A 26,876-nucleotide genomic window follows, 5' to 3' on the forward strand; every position below is an offset into this window, starting at 1 on the left:
AAGATATTTGTTATAGATTTTTACATGCCTAGGCAACGTTCTAATACTTGTCCTAATAGAAAGCATGCCAAATTGGCAAAATCAAAGGCAACGGACGAGGAAGAAGACACGAAAGTAGATGATGAGTAAGCATGAGAGGAGTTCGCCTATGGGGAGGGACAGCTCCACTACATCTTTCAATCACTTTGTTCTATCAAGAATAAGCTGTGTGAGATAATTGTGAACAATAGAAGTTGTGAGAATTTTTTTTCAAAGAGGTTGGTGAATTTGTTGAAATTACTGAGAACCATCATAAACCTTATGCTCTCAATTAGGTAAAGAAAGGTCCTTCCATTTAGGTTGCTGAAATTTGCAAAGTACCGGTTTCCATTGGCAAGCATTACATGGATGAAGACATGAATGTTTACTATACCCAATTGGGTCAAAGGCAATTTGACATGGATTCAACCTCAAAGGACATGATAATATAGTAATCTTTTCATGGGGCATTCATAAGATCGCTATGATTCTCCTCAAATGAGCGAAGATGTCTACTCAACAATGAACCGAGAGTTTCCTTACATTTACAAGTAATGAAAAGAAAATTGCAGAGTCTGTAAGAAAATCTGCTTGTTTTTATCCAGTTGTAGTTAATGGACTTTTTACAGCAAATAAGAAAGATGGGAGTGTTACATCTTAAGTGCAATAAATATAGACATAATTTGAGGATTTGGTTTTTGATGAATTACCATATGAGTTACCTCCTATGAGGAATATTTAGCACCAAATTGATCTAGTACCTATAGTTAGCCTTCCAAATTTGCCTCATTATCAAATAAGTCCAAAGGAGAATGAGATTCTAAGGAAACAAAATGAGGAGCTATTGAGAAAAGGACTCATAAAGGAGAGTATGAGTCAGTGTGTAGTACCTGTCCTCTTAATGCCAAAGAAGGATAGAAAGTGGCGTATGTGTATTGATAGCGTGCCATCAGCAAGATAACAGTAAGTACAGGTTTTACATTCAACGATTGGATGACATGATAGATATGTTTGAAGGTTCTAAGGTCTTCTAAAAAATAGACTTTCGCAATGGCTATCACCAGATCCGTATCAAACCTGGGAATGAATGGAAGACTGCCTTCAAAAGTAAGGATGGACTTTATGAATTGTTGGTAATGCCATTCGAACTTTCAAATGCTCCATGTACCTTTTTTCATCCCTTTATAGGTTTTCTGTTGTGGTTTATTTCAATGATATATTCATTTACAACAAATCCAAAGAAGATCACTCGAGTCCTTTGAGGCAAGTCTTAGAGGTTCTGAAAGAAAATCGGTCATACATCAACCTGAAGAAATGCACATTCTATAGCATAAGCTATTGTTTATAGACTTTTGGGTTGGTGAAGATGGTCTACAGGTGGATGAAGAGAAGATAAAAGCAATTCGAGATTGGCTAACACCAAAATCAGTTTCTGAAGTAAGGAGTTTCCATGGTTTAGTAACCTTTTACAAGTGATATATCGAGCATTTTAGCACTATTACGGTACCACACACAAAATGTTTGAAGAATGAGAGATTAAGTTGGGGAGAGGAGCAAGATGAGATCTTCACCTTCATCAAAAAAATATGTACACAGCTTTAGTATTAGCTTTGCCAAGTTTTGAGAAGATCTTTGAGGTAGAGTATACTAGTAGTGTAGGTGTTAGGGCTATCTTTTCTGAAAAGAAGAGATCCATGACTTTCTTTTCACAAAAGTTGAGTGTTGTTCGGTAGAAGTGGAGCACCTATGAGCGAGAATTCTATGCAGTTGTGAGAGCTTTGAAGCAATGGGAACAATATCTTGTACATAATGAGTTTATGTTGCTAACTGATCACCAAACTTTGAAGTTTATTCATAGTTAGAAAATATCAGCATGATGCATGCTCGGCGGGTGACTTTCCTCTAGAGGTTTTCTAAACATAAATCTAAAAGTACGAATAGAGTTGCGGATGCCTTGAATAGGAGAGCTTCTTTATTGGTCATACTATCATAAGAAATTGCTTTTAAGGAGATTTGGAGCAAGTAAGTAAATCATGAGTCAATGGTGGATTTTTATATCTATGAAAGACCATGTTTGTTTTCTTGTTTCATCTTTAAGTGAAAAGTTTATTCGAGATCTGCATGGTGGAAGTCTAAGTGGACACTTGTAGAGTAACAAGACAATAGCCAATTAGAGGCTAGTATTATTAGCCACAGTTGAAGCGAGATATTGGAGTTATAGTAAGAAAATGTTATACTCGTCAGGTGTCAAAAGGTCAAGTGCAGAATACCGGGTTGTACATGCCACTTCCTGTTCCTCAAGGCATATGGCAAGATCTTGCTATGAATTTATACTAAGGTTACCTCGTACTCGATGAGGCATAGATTTTGTTTTTATGGTGGTTCACAAGTTCTCCAAAATAGCTCACTTCATAGCTTGTTGGAAGATTTCAGATGGATCAAGTATTGCCAAATTGTTTTTCGAGGAAGTTAGATTGTATGGGATTCCCAAATCTCTCACTTCTGATCGAGATACAAAATTTTTGGAACATTTTTTGATTACTTTATGAAAGTTATTTGGAACCAATTTGAATCGAAACAGCACTTCCCATCCCTAAACTAATGGACAGATGGAGATGAAATGCCAAGGGCAGTAGTAAGAGTGTTACTGCTGAACATCTAGCAGAAAATGTATTAGCAGTCAATGATGAAGTAAATAGAAGTTGGAGAAGACTAATGCAACATATAAGGCAATGGTAGATTCATATCAACGAGATAAACAATTTCAGGAAAGAGATTCAGTGATGGTACTTCTGAGAAATTGGAGATTTTCCATTGGTACTTATAACAAGCAAAAATTGAGAAAGCATGGACCTTTCAAAGTAATTAAGTGAATTAACAACAATATCTACATCATTGATTTACAAACTTCTATGGGTATCTCTAGTACATTCAATTTGGCCAATTCATATGAGTTCAATGAAGATGATGAGCCTCTTTAGCTAGATTATAACTAGACTTCGAGTTCTTTGGAGGTGGAAGGAACTTGTGTAGAACAGGTTGTTGAATGGATTGAAAAAAAAGGGATTGAAATGGGAGAAGGTAGTAGTGTAGACAGAGCATCTGAACTCTAGTTTGGGCCCATAATACCATTTCAAAAAGAAAATAATGAGACAAGTAAAACTCACGATTGTGACATATGATGGATTTTCACCATCCGAGTTTGTTTAGGACTCGAAAATTGCTTTTAGTGTTTCCACGCTATTTTTGTCATTTAGTTTCTTTCGAATTCTTTTTATTTTTAGTTTGTTTAAACTTATTTTCATTTAATTCAATGTTTTGATCATTTTTTTCACTAAAAAATTCGTGAGTTTATTTTTTTTCATAATTCGATGGATTCCAAATTTCACGTTCTTAAGGTTTCACTTAAATTCCTTATTTAATGTTGCATCATCTATGAAAGCCCCTAGTTCGGATGGATTTCATGCATTCTTTTATCAGTCATTGGGAACTAGTTGGTCCATTTGTTATGCATGCGACACTTGACATCTTGAATAATTGATAAGTGTGTTTTTGCACACCTATTTAGGTCACAAACATGACTTAATTACGAATAAAATGATTGAATTATGACTTAATTTTGTTACATTTGTGAATTATAGAGAACACCGATGAACAGGTGAAATTCAAGAGAAAAGACACAAAAAAGGACTAAAATGACGCAAGGTGAAAGTTCAGGGACCAAGATGCAATTATCCAAAAGTTGACCCGATGAACAAATCAAGAAATTGATTAAACCAAATGCCAATTGATGATATCTTGGGATGATGGAATGGAAAGAATGAATAAAAGATGACAAGAAGTGAAAGATTTAAGTAGAGAGACCAAATTGGAGAAAATGAAATTTAGAGTCTACCATGCGGTAGAGGGACCAAATTGGAGAAAATGAAATTTAGAGTCTACCATGCGGCCGCATGGTAGAACTCTCGTGTGGTAGCACATATGAGTGCAAAAATTCTGTCCATAGCATGGCATAACCATGAGGCCGTACTGATTAAAGCCATGTCGTCGCATGGTAGTTTTCTGACGCGAAAATTTAACTTTCCTTGTACGGTTGAAACTCTTTTGGTAACCAGATTTTCACGCGATATAAATACCAAAAGACGTCCAGAACGGAGGGGACACCGATTTTACAAGAAAAAGGGAGATTTTGAAGGAGAAAACAAAGAGAGAATAAGAGGAAAACATCGCACTAATTGAAGATTTGATTGAAACTTAATTCAGGTGATAACGTTTCTTCAACTATTTTTATATTTTCTTCTTTTTAGCATGTTAGGCTAGATTTTTCATTGCTAGGAGATCAATGAACCTTGCAATACTACTTTTGATTTTTTATTTGGAGATTTGACATTATTAAGCACGTGTTCCGGAATTGAATGATTTATACATTTTTATTTTCATATTATTATTGTGTACGTAATTATAGGATTTTAGTGGCCTATTTTATGCATTTGAAAGAAGGAAAATAGGCTCAACATAGTATAAATCATCTTATGGTCCGATAGGGGCTAGAAATATACTTTTATACCTTGTGTGAATTGTTGAATATTCATGAAATCATAATGCATTCCTGTATGTTAGTATTCGTCATAGAGATATAGTCGAATCACATATTGGGGTAGGTTTGGCATTGCTCGAGAGAGATTGCTAAATTAAAATAGGAATATTGATTCATCAATTGTGGGAATGTGTGTCAAATTTGCATAATTGAAAATTGAACGGGTGTTGCTTGGGGATTCGTGATCCTAGTGTGTTAGTAATTCATTAATTCCATAAATTCTCGTAGATTGCATCCAGGTCATTTTGCATTTAGTATAAGTTTCTCACTCATAATTGCATCATAGTTCACATCTTCCTCAGTTAAATCACAATACATACATCTTATTTTCGTGTTTCGGTTAAGGTCATAATAGATTGATTTGAATTGATTCAATTCTTGTGGGATCGATACTTGGACTCATAATCCATTTTACTAATTGTTAACGAACCGTATACTTGCGGTGGGGTTTTAAATCGAAAGATATAATTTCGTGAACAAGTTTGTGGCGCTGTTGCCAGGGATTGAAATTTAGTTTAATTTTATCTATTGTGACACTAATTCGAACTTACCTAGATTAGCAGTAGTTAGCTTACGAGACTTAGTTTATTGTTTACTATAATTTAATTTTGTGTTATTTTGCTATCTCAGGGCTTATATGCAAAGATCACCTGATCGAGATTTGATTCCCATTGATCCAGAGATCGAACATACATTTCGTCACAGGCAAAGAGAAGCAAAAGCGGCACAACAGATGGCTAACAAGCAAAATCGTTTGATAATTCAACTCAACGAAGGCGTGGGGGTTAAATATGAAGGGAATATGGTACTTGGGGTCTTCATGGCACCGTTGGTGGTCCAAAGTCAATCTACCATTGTGTATTCTCCATTTGGGCAACTGAACTTCCAGCTGAAAATAAATGTAATTCAACTATTTTAGAGTGGGCATCAATACCACGGGATGACTAGTGAGAATCCACATACACACATATCCCGATTTCTGGATATGTGCCAACACTTTAGGTACCAAGGTATCTCAGATGATGCTATAAGACTGCGATTATTTCCACACACCTTGCGGGATAAAGCACTTGAATGGCTGGATTCACTTCTCGTTGCAAGCATCACCACTTGGAACGAGCTAGCCCACAAAGTCTGCACCAAGTTCTTCTTGCCAGCTAAGGTAGCAAAAATGCGGCATGACATATCTATATTCAACCAAGGCGAGTCTGAATCATTCGAAGAGGCTTGGAATTGCTTCAAAAATATGTTAAGGAAGTGTCCTCAGCATGGCTTTGATAAAAAGACACAAATTCGATTTTTCTACACTGGATTACTTCCATCCTTCAAGAGCATGGTGGATTCATCATCCGACTGGTCAATCTCCACGAGAACAATTGACGGAGCATGGGAACTGTTTGAGAGAATGGCTACAACTTCAGTCATATGGTCTACAGATCGAGTGGTTCAGAAGAGAACGCCGAGGATTTATGAAGTAGATACTTACTCAGCATTATCTGCAAAGATAGACTCCTTGTTCCATAAGGTTGAGAGCATTTCATAGACCGCCAATGTAAAACAAGTCAAGAAGCCAAGCTGTGAAGAATGTGGAGCAGACCACAATACTGTCAACTGTCCAATTCTCACACAGGGGATCGAACATGCAAATTTTGTGTAATGGGGTCAATGCCAACAGAACAATCCGCATTCGAAAACCTTCAATCAGGGCTAGAGAAAACACCCAAACTTCTCATGGAGTAACCAGAATCAAAACAGACCACAAGGTCAATTTCAGCAACAGGATAAAAAGCCACCATTCGAAGAGATGTTTGAGAAGTTTATGGCAACAACTAATCAGTACATAAAGGCCAACAACCAGTTTATGCGAAAGACAGACACAACTCTCCAAGATCAAAGTGCTGCAATTAAAAATTTGGAGACACAAATGGGACAGATGGCAATCTCCATGACAGGTAGAGCATTAGGAAACCTACCTAGCAACACTAAAATCAATCCTAAGGAGCACGCAAAGGCTATAACAACCAGAAGTGGAGTACAACTATCGGAGATACATGTAAAAAGACCGGTAGCTAGCAAGGAATCAGTACCAACCTCAAATGACGAGATTGTGAAACAGCCTGAACAAACAACAGATGATGTTGCCAAGAAGAGTTCCAATACATCACGGGTTATAGCTACCACGGGTTACAGCTACCAATTCTATTAACCCTCATGAGTTACCTATTCCATTCCCGCAGAGGTTGAAAAAGCACAAATTGGATCAACAGTATAGTAAATTTCTTGAAGTCTTCAAGAAACTACACATCAACATCCCATTTGCTGAGGCACTTGTTCAGATGCTGAGTTATGCAAAATTTCTAAAGGATATCCTCTCTAACATGTGAAAGATAGAAGAAAATGAAACAGTGATGCTGACTGAGGAATGCAGTGCTAGAATCCAGAAAAAGCTGTCTCCAAAACTAAAGGATCCAGGGAGTTTTACTATACCTTGCACTATTGGAAATTGTCATTTTGATAAAGCTTTGTGTGATTTAGGTGCAAGTATTAATTTGATGTCTCTCTCTGTTTTCAGGAAACTCGGCTTGGGAGAAGCTAAAGCCACAACAGTCACCCTACAGTTAGTAGATCAATCCCTTACACATCCAAGAGAGATCATGGAAGACGTGTTGGTAAAAGTAGCAAAGTTTATATTTCTCACCGATTTTCTCATCTTAGACATGGAGGAAGACAAGGATATTCCACTCATATTGGGGCGACCCTTCTTAGCTACTGGAAGAGCTATTGTCGATGTTCAGAAAGGGCAGCTTATATTGAGGCTTGGCGAAGAACAGACCTCTTTCAACGTGTTCAAGACAATGAAATTTCCCACTGAGTCAGACAGCTGTTTCCAGATTGAGGTAATTGACAGAATAATTCAAGATAAATTTTGGCTACATCATCCTTCCGGTGCATACGAGGCATACATTGCACATTCTTAATCCACCCACACTGATTCAAATGAGATTGAAACACGTGCACGATTTTTGGAAACTAATCCACCATACATACGCAAGTGTCACTTCGAAGAACTAGGAACTAGGACTACGAAGTCAGTGCCATCTATTCAGCAACCTCCCAAGTTGGAACTCAAACGATTACCACCACAGCTTCGATATGCTTACTTGGGGGAGTCTTCTACACTCTCGGTTATTGTTTCAAATACTGCCAGTAAAGTAGAGGAAGAGAGACTATTTCGAGTGCTGAGGGAGAATAAAACAGCCATTAGATGGTCAATTGCAGATATCAAGGGAATCAGCCCCTCGCTATGCATGCACGAAATACTCATGGAGGAAAATTTCAAGCCGCTACAGAGAAAGAGCTCCTTGCCATAGTCTACGTCTTTGATAAATTTCGATCATATCTTGTGGAGTCAAAGGTCATTGTTTACACAGATCACGCTGCCATCAAGTACTTAATGGAAAAGAAGGATACCAAGCCACGTCTCATTCGTCGAATACTGCTGCTTCAAGAGTTTGATTTGGAAATCAGGGATAAGAAGGGCAATAAAAAAGTGGTAGCAGACCACTTGTCTCGACTTGAGACCACAGAGCAGACAGAGACCGTGAAAATCAATGAAGTCTTCCTAGATAAATAGATTTTCGGTGTGGGGGAGGCACCCTGGTATGCTGACATAGTTAACTACTTAGGCAGGTCTATCATTTTCCAGATTACTCAAGCCACCAGAAGAAGAAATTTTTCGCTGAGTTGAAGCATTATTTTTGGGAGGATCCCATTCTATACAGGCGAGGAACTGATCAAATCGTTCGTCGTTGCGTACCTGAGGCAGAAGTGCCCTTAATACAAGAACATGATCATTCATCTACATACAAAGGACATTTTGGTGCTTCAAAAATAGCGGCGAAGATCCTTCAGTCAGGTTTTTATTTAAGGATGCCTTTGAATTTGTGAAAAGATGTGACCGATGTCAACGCACCGGTAATATATCCAGGAGAAACGAAATGCCGTTGAACAGTATCCTGCAGGTGGAACTATTTGACGTCTGGGGGATCAACTTCATGAGGCCATTTTCCCCATCATTCTCTAATCAGTACATATTAGTGGCTGTGGATTATGTATTGAAGTGGGTAGAAGCCGTTGTATTGCCTACCAACAATGAGAAAATGGTGATTTATTTTCTAAAGAAAAATATTTTCACACATTTCTGCAATCGCCAATTTGAACAGTTGTTGACTAAATATGGCGTTAAGCATCGTGTAGCCACTGCATATCATCCTCAAACCAGCGGACAAGTTGAAGTGTCCAATAGGTAATTAAAGTGAATACTTGAAGTCACAATAAGCTCTTCACAAAAAGATTGGTCTAAGAAGCTGGACGACGCCTTGTGGGCCTATAGGATTGCATTCAAGACTCCTATAGGGATGTCACCATATCGATTGGTTTTCAGGATGGCATGCCACTTATCTCTTGAGATAGAACACCATACTTATTGTGCAATGAAGAAATTGAATTTGGACTTAAAGGCTGTGCGTGAAAAACAGTTATTACAACTTAATGAGCTGGATGAGCTCAGAATGGAGGCCTACGAAAATTCAAGACTCTACAAAGAACGTACCAAGAAGTGGCATGATATGTATATTCAGAGGCATGAATTTAAGGTGGGGCAAAAAGTGTTACTCTACAACTCTATGCTTAAGCTGTTCCCAAGAAAGCTGTGATCGAGATGGTCTGGTCCCTATACTATTACACAGGTATTTCTACATGGGGCAGTTGAGATCACTCATGACAATAAGGGGACATTTAAGGTCAATGGACAACGTATGAAGCACTATTGGAGCAGCGATTTTTCAAAGGAAAAGTTTACCGTTCATGTTAGATCATCAGAATGACACAATACGGTAAAGTCGAGCTATCTACTATAACCCAGCACTGGGTGGGAGGCAACACACTTTATCCTTTTAAATTTAATTTATTTTGCTTTTTGCATCAAATTAGGAATTGTTCAATTTCATTTTTCAAATTTTTTTTTTAAATTAGGTCATTGATCATCCATACATGTTAAAAGAGTCCAACCACTGTCCACATGAGCCCCTAAACATCACACACGAGTTCGGGTTGATTGGAGTTGTTTTTAGTATTTGGGGGTGTAATTCACGCACTTTGAGGCAAAAGTTTATTTTCAAAATTTCAAATGTCAATGCGTGATTGTGAATTTAAAAAAAAAAAAATTGGTTTCGGACACTAAATTTATGGTCTATGCATACCCCAAAATATTTAGAAACGTATCTTTGAAAAAGTTGGGATCATTGAGAAGTTAGACCGACCACTAAATTGAAAACCAAATTTTGGGATAAAATTTAATCAAACTTGTGATTTTGGGGGAATTGAATATATTTTCAAAGTTTTTTATTTTTAAATTCGTTTTCTTTTCTTAGCAAGGTAAAAAAAGGAAAAAAAAAGAAAAAAAGAAAAAAAATTATATTTGGTTCATGCGGTCGCACAAACATTGATCAAGATTCAAGTGGCCAAAGCCACTTGAACCATGCGACCACACGGCTTAAAGCCATGCGGCCGCATGGAAAAACCCACGCCTGATTCCTTATTCCCACCATAATTTTTTTTGAACTCTCTCGCGAACACAAGGCGATTTCATCCAAAAATTCACTACACAAAATCCCAATTGCACTCCCAAACCTTCATCCCGTGAATCAACCACCCAACTCACGGCCAAGGTAATGTTTCTTAAATCCCTCTCGGATTTCCTTTTTTCTATGATTTTTTTTTTAGTTCGGTTCGAGATGAACCGTGCATTTTTTTTAGCATGATTGCGGAGAATGGGCAATATGTGGTCGATGGATTGTGTATTTTGAACTTGGGTTGTGTTATGGATTGGTGGCACATTCAATTTTTGATATTTTGTAGGGTTTACAAGGAATGCATGTTACATGTTCGATAAATTGCCTAAATGAAGTTTGTTCGTGGAATCCCGCATTTGACACTCTAAATATATAAATTAACATACACATTGTGATCGAATGCCTTAGAAATTGAGTTGGAAGCACTCACTCACCAACCACACACATGTAGGCCCCATGTTAGGTTCACGTCACTTCACAGCATCCACTTCGTCCCTTAAGGAAAGTACCCGTACAACATCCAATGGGCATGAAATTTGACTATGTACCATTCCACACTACGTACTTTCATATGCTTTGAGGTTGCTAAGAAAAAAAATCAATTTTTCTCAATGATGTCCGGGGGTGAAAATGCGCACTTGATCATGGGTCACTTGACACATTTTGGATGTTTTGAGCTCAGCTTGTGTGTAAGTTGTTATTTTGCATTCCTTATACGTTCTTAAACATGATTTCTAGAAATTTGCATATTACCACATGCACATACACATGACAGGCCATGTAAAGCATCAAATCCATTTTGCAACAAGCAGGTACGTGGCTAGGTCACGGCATGTCACGGCACCCTACGTCCTCTACTTCACACCATCATTTGACATACCAAACGAAGTCCAAATAATTTGAAATTTGAGTATATGCTAGACCTCATTGAATACTTTCATATGCCCGGAGACTGACCTAGAAAATTTTGATATTTTCGATGATGTCCGGGGCTGAACATGCGCACTCGATAATGGGTCCACTTTTTCAAATGTGCATGTTTAGGCCTAATTTTCTTAGTTTTTCATATTGGCACACTATTTACACTATCTTGAATATCATGTTTTGAAGATTGCACACCAATGAGTTATATATGCATGTTGAAGCAAGTTTGGGGGATTTGTGAAATTCATGCCTTGCTAATCTCATTCCCTCTCTCGTTTTTCAACAAGAAGTTTAGTGAATTTTATGTTTACAAACCTTTCAAGATGCCTCCTAAGAGAACTTTGCACGGAAAAGAAAAAGCAAGCTCCTCCACCAGGACAGCCCGTACTGGAGAGCTTGCAGGGAAAGTTCGGCGATTCTTAAATGCAGAAACCGCGGCGCGATATGAGAATATCATACGCCATTGGACTATACATGCTGAAAGACCCATTAAGCTTAATGATTTCCTGGGTTTTGAGTTGGTCAACTTAGTTCAGATCTGTGGGTGGCACAAGTTGGTGGAGCGACCACATCCAATCTATGAGACTCTATGCCAAGAGTTCTTCGCCAACTTCAACAGTGAAATTGACACGCCAGGTTTCGAGCATTTCAATCAGACTTGGGTGCAGGGGAAGTGGATTATGTTCTCTTCCGAGGTCATTTATGATTACTACCAGCTCACAATGGAGAATGTAATCCCTATCCCAGTTGAATTTAACTAGAATGAAGTGGCCGAGGTTTTGATGGGGTGGGAAAATGCATTGCAACTACCGAGTGACATCAGATCGAGCTTACACCCATCCATAGCCATTCTATGGCTCTTCATGTGCCACAATGTCGAGCCTATATCACACAGGACTACATTTCTTGATCAGACAGTAGGGTTCATCTACCACTTGGTTCAGGGTAACAAGATAGATCTCGCCACTCTTATATACAATCAACCAATCAACTACACACATTGGGAACTTGGAGAGATCGTCGCTCCACTTTGATATTCCCGAGCCTCATTAGTGGCATATGTAGGGCTACGGGTGTTGCACTCTTATCTGAGGAGGTACCTGAAAAACCCAATCCAATGATCAAACGTACTACATTTGACGCTCAAGAAAGGACTCGGGTTAAACATAGGGAAGAGCAAGAAAATGAGTACTGTAGATGGCAGGCAGAGTAAGGCCCAGTCTCTGCAGATCAGGAACTCCCACAGGCTCCAGCACCACAGGCTGATGTGGATACTCGGTTGTCGAGACAAATATTCTCCACCACCACGGGAATCAGTCGAGACCTCCATAACTTCCTTCAGGATTTCGGCACCATGAGGACTGAGTTGCAAGGTTTACAAAGAGACAATCACCTTGCACTAAATTACATCAGAGATGCCAAGGATGACGCCACAGTCATGCGACGGGAGATTGATACCATGAATGGTCGGCTAAACATGTATGTGGGTCGGGTGGACGGCACCCAGATGCGAGTAAATGAAACATGGGAGAACATGAGAGCCATCCAGGCCGAGCAGGCACAGCAGTCTGCCTTGATGAGAGAGCTTAATGGGATCCTGCGGCAACTCCTTGGACAACACCCTCCACCGTCAAATGATGGTACATCAGGATCCAGTTTCCCACCACCTCATCCATTTTGATCCAGGGAAGCACTGTTTACCCCATTTTTTATTTTTCATCTTCATTTTATCCTTAAAATTATGTCTTTAATCTTTCGTTAATCTTACATTGAAGACAATGTATTAACTAAGTTTGGGGTGACATAATTTTAAATCTTTATCTGTGTTAATCAGTATCTATATTCCATTATTGCATAATGTGTGCATGATGAGTGTTAAAAAAAATTCTTTGCATTTTATTCAGTTTGTTTTAATTCTTTTCATGCGTGCTTGTGTGGGCTTGATAACCTTGCTAGCTATGATGTTATTATTGAACTTGTTTAAACTACAAAACTTTAGATCTAGTGTTAATTAGACTAACTGATACTTGTTGATGCAACACTTGACATTATCTATGCACGCTATTCATGCTTGACATGTTAGGTAAATGACTGGATTTTGAGCAGACAATAGGCAAAGAATGATAACCCTCTACTGAATTAACCCATAAACTACCTTAATATCGGTGATAGTTGAGCTATTATAGGGGAGCATTGAGATGAGCGGGGGCTCCGTGCATGAATTTTATTGTGTGGATTGTCTAGACCAGTGGGTTGAAGATTAGGTGAAAATCTTAAATTGGAGGTTGGTTTTGGAAACTAAATGTCTAGAAAAAACAACAAGGGGCATAAAATTAATATGTGAGAATAAGACACTTCTTTTCATGCCTTTATGACTCGAGCAAGTAAGCCTGTAAGGATATTTTAAAATTTGGTGCCCTAAGGTCAACTGGCATGGGAGTCACCGGCCCAAAGCTAGATACATGGGTCATATAGAAAGTAAGAGGGAAAGAGGTTAATAAAAAGTCATATGATCAAGCCTTTATAACTCGAGTGAATAAGTCTGTAAGGGTTTAAAACCTGGTACCCTAAAACCAACTGGTTTCGGAACCACCGACCCAAAGCTTGTTACATGGGTTATATAGAAAGCAAATGAGAAGATGATAATAATAAAAAAGTGAGAGAAATAAAAGAGAGACAATAACATGAAAAAAAGCCCTTAGACATTTGGTTGAAGAAACTATACCTTTGAGGCAAGGCAAGTAACATAATCTAATCTTGAGTGTCGAAGCAATCAAACTTAGAAGAGCCTTCACTTGTTGACATGTAAACTTGTGATAGTGAAATTAATCCAAACTACGAGAGGGTGAGGGCTACAATTCTGTAAACTCCTAATTTTAAAAACACAACCCCGGAATAATTCAGTGAAAAGAATAAGTTTGGGGAGGTTATGTATCTCTCGAGCGAGTAAGGATACATTTGACCACTTGGGGTCGGGACTCAAACTCGTCATGAACCTGATATATTGGCATGAGTTCACACACACGCGTCAAATATGCATTTAATAGGTAAAGGTTGATGTCATTTTTGCACTGATAAATTTTCATAACGCCAAATACTCAGTCCAATCCTGAGCCACAGCAGGGTATTACGTCATGTTTGTTCAGAATTAAGTCACTATCTTATTTGAGGACAAATAATAGTTCAAGTTTGGGGGGTTTGATAAGTGTGTTTTTGCACACTTATTTACGTCACAAACATGACTTAATTACGAGCAAAATGATTGAATTATGACTTAATTTCGTTACATTTGTGAATTATAGGGAACGCCGATGAACATGGTGAAATTCAAGAGAAAAGACACGAAAGGACTAAAATGATGCAAGGTGAAAGTTCAGGGACCAAGATGCAATTATCCAAAAGTTGACCCAATGAACAAATCAAGAAATTGATTAAGCCAAATGTCAATTGATAATATCTTGGGATGATGGAATGGAAAGAATGAAAAAAAGATGCCAAGAAGTGAAAGATTTAAGTAGAGAGACCAAATTGGAGAAAATGAAAGTTAGAGTCTACCATGCGGCCTCATGGTAGAACTCTCATGCAGTCGCACATGTGAGTGCAGGAAATTCTGTCCACAGCATGGCATAACCATGCAGCCGCACTAATTAAAGCCATGCGGTCGCATGGCAGGTTTCTGACATGAAAATTTTACTTTCCTTGTACGATTAAAACTCTTTTGGTAACCAAATTTTCATGCTATATAAATACCAAAAGACGTCCAGAACGGAGGGGACGCCGATTTTATAAGAAAAAGGGAGATTTTGAAGGAGAGAACAAGAGGAAAATATCACGTCAATTGAAGATTTGATTGAAACTTGATTCGGGTGATGATGTTTTTTCAACTATTTTTGTATTTTCTTCTTTTTAGCATGTTAGACTAGATTTTTCATTGTTAGGAGATTGATGAACCTTGCAATACTACTTTTGATTTTTGATTTGGAGATTTGACATAATTAAGCACATGTTCCGAAATTGAATGATTTATATGTTTTTATTTCCATATTATTATTGTGCACGTAATTATATGATTTTGGTGGCCTGTTTTATTCATTCGAAAGAAGGAAAATAGGCTCGACATAGTATAAATTATCATAGGGTCCGATAGAGGATAGAAATATGTCTCTATACCTTGTGTGAATTGTTGAATATTCATGAAATTATAATGTATTCCTGTATGTTAGTATTAATCATAAAGATATAGTCGAATCACATATTGGGGTAGGTTTGGCATTGCTTGAGAGAGATTGCTAAATTAAAATAGAAATATTGATTCATCAATTGTGGGAATGTGTGTCAAATTTGCATAATTGAAAATTGAAAGGGTGTTGTTTGGGGATTCGTGATCCTAGTGTGTTAGTAATTCATTAATTCCATAAATTCTCGTAGATCGTATCCATGTCATTTTGCATTTAGTATAAGTTTCTCACTCATAATTACATCATAGTTCACATCTTCCTTAATTAAATCACAATATATACATCTTACTTTCGTGTTTCGGTTAAGGTCATAATAGGTTGATTTGAATTGATTCAATCCTTGTGGGATCGTTACTTGGACTCATAATCCATTTTACTAATTGTTAACGAACCGTACACTTGCGGTGGGATTTTAAATCGAAAGAAATAATTTCGTGAACAATAATCATAAGTCACGATTACAATAAATCACACGCATCTGGTACTTATTCTGAAGAAGATGAATACTACGTCAAATGGTGATTTCCACCGCATTAGCTTGTGTAATGTTCTATATAAGCTTGTTCCAAAGATGAATCGAATAAAGAAAGTACTTTGTTTCTTATATTCAAGAATTAGATTGCCTTTGTTCCGAGTAGACAATTCACCAATAATGTGATGGCTACTTTGAGCTTTTAGGGCTTGTTTGAGTCACATTATTTCCAAAAAAATATATTTTTCAACAGTGATTTTGCATCATTTCAACTACTCATTTTTCAATAAAATAATATTACACATAAATCTAAAATTTTTCCTTATTTTTTAACCATACATTTTTCATTGATTTGACATGAATAATGCATTTTTTCCTAGAATGTGGCTCAAACATGGGATTAAATTCGACAAGAAAACAGAGGAATAGCAAGAAGGGTTCTTAGCACTCAAACGTGACATGAGTAAGGTCTATGATCATATGGAATGGAGAGATTTTTATTTATTTATTTAAGATCGTTAGATCTACTCGTTTGTGTATCTTTTCATTTTGATTGTCCGAGCATGCCTGATGTACTTGTATACGTACTTGATTTTTTACTTGTCCAAGTATGTCCGATGAATTTGTAAATGATTTTTGATCAATATAGTTTACACAGGTAATGAAGCGCATGGATTTTCCTAAGCATTGGAGGACCTACAGTGGGTTTGTGGGTCACTTGACCTACCAACTTAAAAATTTTTTTTTTTTTTTTTTTTTTTTTAAAAGGAAATCAGATTTGAAGCAGAAAAGCTCCAGCTCGGAAAATATGAAAACTTTGACTGAAGTTTTAACTTTTTAAAGAATGTGAAAGATTCATTCATCAAAAATTATATGCCTCATTTTGGGGGGACATTATTTCTTTTTTATGATTTCTTTCGTATTTTCTTATGAAATGAAATTAGAGATCCATTTAAGTGTTCCAATTTCTATCTTGTTTTGACGATTTTATGGTAATGGCTTATTGTTGTGATTTTTGTCTTTGTTTGAACTAAAATGCATTTGATAATTTAACATTCAGAATTGCTGTAATTTTTGTATTTTTCACTTAAATTAATTGGGATAAAAAAATAATTTAAATGTAAATACGCATTTTTTTTATGATTAAAATGTTAATGAAAGAATATTTGAAATAAAAGTGATGAAAATAATGTTAGAAAAGGATGACAAATATAGTGGTATTTGTATAAACGTAAATATGTATTTTTTGCAAGTTTAATTGTACCCCACTAATTCAAAATGTCTGCGTCCACAACTGTTCCCGAGCATTGGGTATGAGTCATCTATAACCGCGTTTCTTCTTCCAGCTTTTAGCGTTTTATAGACCAAAAAATTTCACACATAAACCATGTCCTTACTCGCTAGCGCATTAGATTAATTCCTAACGGCAATCATTACAAAATTTTCCTCATATGAAAATGCCAATCTTACGAGGAACCCTCAACTTCCACACCCTCTACCACCACTGGCTGAGACTCATCAGAACCTGTGATGTGCTTCTCATGCTTTCCAAAATCAGAAGATATTACAAGTTCCGAACCACATGGTATGGAACTTGCCTCTCTTTGTCATAATGCCACATTATCGTATCTTCAATTCAGTTTCTGCTAAGAGAAATTTCCCATTAAACTAGTGAAAACCGGCCTTTTGTATGCAGTTGCCGAAACTGATTTGAAAACTCCAGAAAATGTGCAAATAAAAAACCAAACCCAAATGTCAAATGATTAACAGTTTCAGAATACTATTGTCCCATCCAATCATTACAAAAATTCAAAGTAAATGTCATGTTGTCTATTTTAAAGAAATATAAATATTTGTTGAAAATAAAGATAACAAGAAGAGAGGGTGGGGACATCCACCAAATCACGCACCGACCACTTCAGTTTCCTCAGCCATTGGCTCCTCAGCAGGCCGGTCCAACTTCACTCCAACATCTTCACTGTAATCACCGTGAACCTACATGATCCCGCAAAGTTCATTATTTTAAGGACATTACGAGACTTAAGTACAACTTTTAGTTGATTTTGCCCAATGAAATTCATGATATAATTTAATGATTAAGACAAGAAAAAAACTTGCCTCCATCAATTTGCCAAGGTCAAATTTGGGAGCTTTCAAGATCTTGACCTTTCGAATATACACATTCTGGAGAGGATAAATGCTAGAAGTGGCCTTCTCAATCTCTTTTCCAATTGACTCAGGTATGAACTTCTGAACCAGGTCCTTGAGATCGCAAGATTGTGCCTGGTTGATCATGATCTCTCGCATCTTCCGTCGAATCTAAGAAAACCAAAACCAGGAAAAGTTATAATGATGGCAACAAATAAAGAGCATAGAATTCCAACATCAAACTAATGACCAGATTGATGATGAGACTTTTTCAATGAATAATTCTATCGAATCATCTGCTAGATTATATTTATCAGTGACATAGTAATTTAAACATCGATCACTTAAGTGGTAATTACTTGGCGAATCTGGCTTGATTGAGCATAGCATGTCCTCTTTTGCTGGTTGGCACGCTTCTTAGTGAATCCAATGCAGAACATCCTCAAGGTGTAGTTGTCTGTTGTCTTGACATCAACATGAGCCTCAATCAATGATTGCCATTTCCTCACAAGTGACCTCAATTTATCTGTTGTAAAGTTCATACCCTGTAAATGGTCAAAGGAAAATTAGCAGTCATCAAAAACTCATTAGGCACACAACGCCAGAAGAGAACAATTAAATCATACCCAGAAGTTCGTGAGAACATTCTTTCCTTGAACGTCTTCAGCTCTCAATCGAATCTTTCTGAAGGAATGGTCCTCGTCACCTTGAAGATCAGCCAAGGACACTTCAAAAACACGGTGTTTAAGTCCTTCTGATGCAATCTGATGGAGAAATTGATGACAGATTAACATCTTCTCATTGCTTATACGGGGAAGAAAACTTAAAAACACAAAAGTTCAAATATAGTATATATGGCAGCACGTCCCATAGTTTGGAGGCAAGAACTGGGTCAACTCAAGATTTCAAACATCCTAATTTTTTATGGTTCAGACCTATACCAAAAAGTCATCAACTAAAGTAGGGTAAGAACATCAAAGAAGTGCTTCATATTAACTTATACTCATTTCCTGATTTCAACATAAATAAAATGAGAACTTTTTCATTAAGGATAAGTGCCTCGAAGCACAAAAATTGTACATTGACATATTCTTGTCAATGAAAAATGTGATTTATTGATTAATGATTTCAGCTATCGTGTATATATAAGAATTACAAGAACGTGGCACAAGACTCCAAGGCTAGATGATGAATTACAAATTATGCAAATAAACGGTTTGATTTTGAAAAGTCATATTGTCATTTACTTCTCAATAGGAGGAATGACTTGTGAATCATCTTGATCATAGAAGTTTTGACTTATTAGTAAAGACACTAGGTCAGTTAAAAAAAATTTGGTAGATCACATAAATTTAATTTAGTGCAATAAACCATTCCAAATAATCTCGACACTGATAGGATTCAACAAGATCGAAAGGAAAGAAAACATTATCCATTTGAGAGGACTAAAGCTCTCCTGAAGGTCTCATTTCTCACCTCATAAAATCCTGCCTTAATGATCCCTCTCCTCTCCTATTTATTTCTATCTTCTAACTAACTTCCCTTGCTTCTAAAAGATTGTTCATGCCTCTTAAAAGATTTTGGTTGTCCCCTGACTGACTCACAAGTCTTCTTTGCCTTCTAGAATATGTATATCGGATGGGGGCTTGTCATTACCCCTGGGTTCCAAAGATACCTTGTCCTCAAGGTAGGAAAAAGGGGAGTGTTGCAAACTTGATTCCACTGGTTCCCAGGAAGCTTCAGATGCGAGTAGATATCTCCATTGTATCAATACTTGATGACTAGCTCGTCGTTGTGGAGCTAGACAATCTTCAGGAACCTACCGCCACAGCTACAGAAGCTAGATGTATTGCCTCATTCAAGCTATGAAGAGTATTGATTAGTCTAAGTAATATCCCATTCTTGGCAGCAATACAACATAAGTCATTTCTGAAGGTGAACCTCAGAAACTTGATAATCTGCCACATGCCATCAATAACAGTGTGAACCATTTCCTTGTTTACCACCCATACAAATTCAGCCATCAGAAAAATCCAGCACATTTGTTTTCTTATCACCAGATGCATGTAAAGGAGTTAATAACTTAGCCCTCGTTTGGCCCTTATTAAATTAAATTTTATTTTTCTCTATTCTATTTTCAACCACACAATCTTCTATAAAATAATATTAAATGTAAATCGAAAACTTTTCTTTCTTTTTCAACCACACATTCTCCAAAAAAATAATATTCCAACCATTAAAATTTGAAATAATGGGGGCCAAAACAAGGGCTTAGTATATTTTCATGTTTCTCCAGCCCAATAAGATAATGCACATACTCAAGTTGACTAGAGAAGTGGCGCAATGGAAGCTCTTTATCTGACAAACTGAGAAGAGATCAAACATTCTGTTGCTGAGTAGCAGTAGCAGTAGAAACCATTTGACGCCCCTTCCTCAAATTATGTAGGCATCTATTGCTGTTATACTTCCTGTATTTAAACCTCTGTTATTTCAGTTCAACTTCATCTTGAAACTCTCTTTAATGTGGCACTGGTTCTTTTTTTCAAATCTGCAGAATCTGGCAATTTTGAAGCCCCAGAAGCCTACACATTAGCAATTCCAGATTTTGCAATATCATACAAGTTAAACAATTTCATTTGCAAACACCACAGTCACAGGTGAAATGAAAATCAAGTCTCTTAGTCCGCGGAATTTAGAGTATTAGTATAGTATCCATTAAAACTCCATATCCTGTAGCACCAACCAACAAAACATTGGCCTGAAGTAGGTCAAAGTAAATGTTGGAATAGCCCCATCATCGAACATCACAACTTCTGGCTGGTTCAATCCCCCTTTCCTTTTCATTGTCTTCAGGACAGTCGAGCCTACAACAGGATTTAAGGAAAGTTCCACCCCAATGCCCTTTCCGATAGCCTCCTCTCCATAATCATTAGCCCCAATTTCAACTCCTACAATTCATGGGACCTCTTTTCCAGTTGCAAGGTCATGCGGTTCCTTTTTCTTGCAGCGATCATCACTTGAGTAATTTTCATGGTCATGGGAATTTAACCCCTTGCTATCTTCCATTGAAACTCAGCCACGGAAAGCCAATGGATAGCAATTGGGAATATGGGAAGTGATCACGTAAGGTACCTTGTAATTGGCATACCTCGATGGATTTTGAGTACCATACTGTCCATGAAAATTCCATAACTAGTTGCAGCCCCTTGCAGATTTTTACAAAAAATGAACCCAATTAATCGGAATAAAGTGGTGGGTAGCCCCACTGTAATACCCCAAAATCCTTTACAGTCGTTAATTATAAAATTCGGGAACGTCCACTTTGATCCCACGATCTCGATGCCCCTATAGGGCCTGGATCCAGCGCTTCCTTATCATTAAAATAAAAAAAATAAAAATAAAAAGGCTGTGAATTGGACAGAAGAATAGATTTTCGAGGCGTTTCCCCGAAAAAAATATGGGATGGGTGGGAGATGGGAATTAAGATGGCATTTAATAATCATCTATCCTAGGAGCTCTCACTCAGCCTGTAAGTTCATTACTTTGGGCTAAAATGCTAAACGAAAATAAGGGCGCCACACGTGCAAATGCGCAATTGATTCCTTTTGTGGTCGTTCTTTAGGAATTATTAGAAAAATGACTCGTGAAAAAAATTCTTTTATCGTTTCGATTGTAACACGATATATATATATATATATATATATATATATATATGGATGGAATTAAGTAAACTTCCTCATATAGGAAAGATAAATTAGGAAGATTACGTACTAAATAAGTAAACTATCACAAATGCGTGAATATATATATGTGCAATTATATATAATGACTAATTGATTTAAATTATATGATTATTATAATTACGTGCATCTATATTTCTATAATTATGGATGATTGATTTAAATTATAGTAAGACTACAATTGTGTGCGTCTATATATGTATAATTGTATATAATTATGATTTATTGATTTAAATTATATGATTACCATAATTATATATCTATATATGCGTGTGTGTAACTAAGGTTGTCCCACACTACACACAATTCATAAACGGTTGTTTGAGGTCCAAGTTCTTTTGTACGTGTTTTATCAAATCCTCTTCAGATTTACGAGGTAAATATAGTCATACGTTGTATGTTAAATCATTTTTCCATAATTTAAAATATGAAATTCAAAGTTATGAACATAGTATTGGTCCTATATATTTGAGTTCAAAAGACAGAGTTCAGTAGTGCTACACACAGGAACTATAGCAACGAAGTACGGTTCTTAATTCTCGTGTCTCCCTATGTATGTTATAATTATGTACGAGAATTATAACTACCTAAGTTCGATTTCTAATCCCCGTATCTCCTTATGTACGTCAAGAATTCCTAAATTTTAAATATGAATTACGATTTCTGTGGCTCACTTATTGGGATTTTATCTCATTATTTATGATTTTCACCATTTTAGGTAATTGACGTTTGAGCATTGAAGTTTGGAACAAGTCTCTAGTGGTACAATAAAGAAATGATTATGATCTTCGAATAATAATTTGTTTATAATTAAGTATTTGTTATTAATCATTATTATTGTATTTTAAAAACAATTATCTTTTATAAAAGCTTTATTTTAGATACGTTCTAATGATCAAAAAAAATTTTGGGTCGTTACACGCACAATCGATCAACAGTGCGCTACTTGTGCAATCTACCCTTTTATGGTCCTTGGAGCCATCAATCCGACCATCGAATTAATTGAAAATCTCAATGTATAACCAACCTCCACACTATTGGTGGTGTTAAGAATTCCTACACTTTTGCCACCACCGACCAATCCAATTCCAATATTACCCATTTTCATGTCTAATTCCCATGTCTTGTAACCTCCCTTTCTTGTAGCATTGCCCAATAGCGTCATACCCATTACACCGGAGACTCAGATTATTTTACCCCTAGTTGCGAAGATTGACATAACTGGGGCTTGAAACTAGACTAATTTGAAGGAAATAGTTGTTATTGGCTAATCTTCCTTTTCTTTATTGAGACTCATTCCTCTTGGGTTCTACTAAGTGAAACTTTAGAGTCCACTTGTACCCACTAAATTAGTAACTTACTTTTGAATCAACCCATTGACCAAGCCCTTCCCAACTCCTTCAACATCACAATGTACAATAATCAAACTAAATCTCTGATCATCCTCTTCTTTCACGATGTGTCCTTACCCCTCACTCTTTTTAATGAACATCGACACAACTTGCCTTCTAGCAGGGTGCCATTGACAGTATTCAGAGTTGCCATAGCTAATACCTTGAAATCAAATTGAACGAAACATAAAGCCTTACTCTTACCATTTTCCTCAGCGACTTTGAATGATAGTAGTTCTCCTTACTTGACAAAGATTTCTAGCAAGCGAGCACTGGTAATTGAAGGGTTGAGTTTCTTGATAAAGGGGTTCCCAATTTTCCATGTTTCTTCCAACTGTTTATTACCTCGGTCTTGCACTCATTGATCTCCCATTGATTGTAGCATTCTAGCCATATTTTGGGTTTTACTTTCCACCGATATCTCCAATCCAGATAGGCTCTATAGTTCTAACAATCTGATTTCGATCTTCTTTGGGGCCATCAGAATCTATTGCTCTGATACCAATTAGATAGGATTAAACAAGATTGAAAGAAAAAATTAGCCATACGAGAGGGCTAAAATTCTCCTAAAGGTCTCATTTCTCACCACATAAAAACCTGCCTTAATGATCACTCTCCTCTCCTATTTATTTCTATTTTCTAACTAACTTCCCTTGCTCCTAAGAGTTTGTTGTTCCCGCGTAACATATCTTTGTTGTCCTCTAACTGCTTCCAGATGACTCTCAAGTCTTCCTTGCCCTTCTAGAATATGTATTTCGGATGAGGGCTTATCAGAAACCTATCTTAATACATACCTCTTGTTAAGAATGTCTCCAAAAAATTTTCATTTCTTATTATTCTGAAGCATCAATACTTCATAAATTATTAGTTAATAACAACATTTTTAATTAAAAGACAAATAGATAATATTGTTAAATTAAGTTGCCCAAGAGAAAAAAGCATAGTGGTAAAACAACCATCAAACACGCCATTGAGGATATGGACGTTCGATACGGTTAAACTGTCAAGCCTATTGCTTAGAGCTTAAGTTTACTAATTATTAGTTAGACTCGTGAAGTTTTATAATAAGCTTGTCGATTCAACAATGCAATAGGGCCTGTAGCAAACTGGCCTAACAATAACAACTTTAACCAAGTTGGATAAGAGTTGAACAAGATTGGACTACAATTATTGTTAGCTTGGTCTTCAATGGTCCATTAGGTCACCTGGATGACTCTAACTAAATATGGAGATGCAAGATTACATAGACAATGTGATAGGATTTGGAGAACAGTTACAACTAGATTAGTGACTAGCCACCATAATTTCACACACGACGCTGCACCTCTCCTTGGAGTGCATGTCATCTCCTAGGAATCCTAGTTCTAGCCTAACCCTATTTACAGACAGGAGCACACACCATTGTAAAAACCAGGGAATTTTGAAGAATTGGAAACTAGAAAATGTCATAGAGTACAAGAAGATTCTGTGTGTGTAATAACCTTCCGTTCTCCTCTAATTATGTGGGCTTATTTTTTACAATAGCAGTTATAAGTAATGCAATCTATGCCTTGATTGTTAAAAACTAAATATAAATTCACTATAAAAAATTTGATTTACACAAGATTTATGTCTTTTGGGGTTCCAAATTCCAATAACTAATGATTTTATCATATATTTGATTTGATGATGTTTAAAGGCTACAGAGTTATATCGACTTCTTAAATTTATGCCAACAACTTAAAGAGCTCACAAATGCTTAAAAGTTAATTGTAAAATAAACCTACTTGAATAGAGTCCAATATCAAGAAATCTAAGAAATATGTGATGGACAAAAATGATAAAAGATTATGTATTACGACCGAGGAGTACATATCTAATAGAAACCTTCTCTAAACTTATTATAAGCAGGAAACACCCAGTATTGCAACTCAAAATATCTAAGCTCGTTAAAATGCAATTGCTAAAAAGCAACTTCGTGGATGTGAATTCAAAGTTGCATAACACTCAAAATCCTAAAATTTTATACCATGAAAATCAGATTAAGCATGTAGATATCAAAAGAAAATATGCATTTTTATTAAACAAATGAGCATGACATTAAGGAACTCTGAACACTTCATGGACCATAATGAGGACCTCATAACCCATGAATTATTCGTAGAATATCAGGCAAAGAGATAAAATATACAAAGCCAATTATATCTGTTTTTGGATATGAAATAAAAGTGACAAATCAAAATGATCCAATAAGTTTTATAACATACAACAAGTTACAGTGAATGCAAAAAACTACATATGATAAAATCTCTAGTATTTTCAATACCAAACAATCTGAATTAGCTGATCCAGGAACAAAAACACAAGATACATATCATATTAAATTTATTCACTATATATACACAGCTAAAATTAATCATGTAAAACTAAAAAGTTTAAAAATTAAATAGGAAAGAGCAAATACTATTTTCATCAAAAAGAGTGTTATTTAATAAATAATGCAAAACCATACCTTGGTACCCTGAGTACGAGTAACAAGAGTTTTGCCAATGTTTCTGGTATTGAAAACCGAGGGGGCTTTAATGTCGTACCAATCCTTCTTTGCAAATGGATCGACTCTGTAAACACAATTAAATGATACATACATTACTTGCAAAAGAAATAAAATTAACGTAAGAAATACTTTTATTCTGAATTAAAATGATAAATAAAAATATGAACTTACGCTTTCTTCTTCCCTCCCTTCTTTCCCTTCGAAATCCTCTTGTTCTTTCTAGACCAGAAAAGAAATGCCGTCATCATTAATATCCAAAATTTCATTTTTAAACATCATACAAAATTTTTGCGCAATCAGATAGTATATACGTGGGACTGTATATATCTAAAGAGAGTAATAGTACCCGACGGCCATTGTGGTGGCGTAGCAGCTGAGCTTCGGTCGACAGTTACTTGTCTCAGCGAGAGAGGACTGTGCTACTAATGTGTGCTCAGCAGAAACCCTAGATTTGTAATTGGTTTATATACTGCACTGATTTATTGTAATTTCATTTTATTTTTACTTTTTTTGTTTAGAATGTGCGGTAAAAAAGTTTTAAATTTACCCATTAAAAATATTTTATTAAAAAATATATTCATTTAAAAAAATTCCAAAAATAAAAGAAAATGAATTTTTAAAAAGGGATTTAAATCGAACTAAAAGAATTGGTGCTTCCTCAAAACAAGTATGTCACTAGTATGCAATTTATTATACAATTAACGTTTAAATGTTGAATTGATTTCTCGGAGTGTTTGATTGATTTTATTTTTATAGAAAAATGTCTTTTTCATTCAAGTTCTTACATTCATGATGTTCAATTCACTTTATTTTTTCATGAAAAATATTTTCTAAAAATTGGTCATGTGATTATATTTTTCTCAAAATTAATAAATACATTTTAGACCTGTTCGGTAGTGATTATGAGAATTAATTTTTTAATCGTTAGAAAGAAAAGTGGGTTCCATATTTGAGTGAAGTAGTCAAAATGGCGATTGGAATGTGAAATATGGTCAAAAATCAAATTTTTAGGTTGAAAAATGACTACCAAAGGAGGGCTTTCTTTATGGAGGGTAGTTTTATTTTTTATGCAATTCACACTTTTCAAAAATTCTACTTTATGAAAAAGTATAACAATTTTAAGGTTGAAAATTAAATCAATCAACCCTTTAATTCAATTTGTGAAAATCACATACAAGTAGA

General features: G+C 36.1%; 1 protein-coding gene across 1 annotated transcript; it reads right to left on the reverse strand.

Annotated features, from left to right (window-relative positions):
• Positions 1 to 17,617: 17,617 nt before the first annotated feature.
• On the reverse strand, positions 17,618 to 26,166 carry LOC111369606 (40S ribosomal protein S3a). The gene is made up of 7 exons (XM_022991189.1): positions 26,041 to 26,166; positions 25,866 to 25,913; positions 25,653 to 25,758; positions 18,657 to 18,794; positions 18,390 to 18,575; positions 18,001 to 18,201; positions 17,618 to 17,877 (listed from the first exon to the last, which is right to left on the reverse strand). The coding sequence occupies exons 1-7, from the start codon at positions 26,049 to 26,051 to the stop codon at positions 17,785 to 17,787; spliced, it is 783 nt and encodes a 260-aa protein (XP_022846957.1). The 5' UTR covers positions 26,052 to 26,166; the 3' UTR covers positions 17,618 to 17,784.
• Positions 26,167 to 26,876: the final 710 nt, after the last annotated feature.

This window comes from Olea europaea, chromosome 20 (genome assembly GCF_002742605.1).
Source record: "Olea europaea var. sylvestris chromosome 20, O_europaea_v1, whole genome shotgun sequence".
In the NCBI taxonomy this organism is placed as follows: domain Eukaryota; kingdom Viridiplantae; phylum Streptophyta; class Magnoliopsida; order Lamiales; family Oleaceae; genus Olea; species Olea europaea.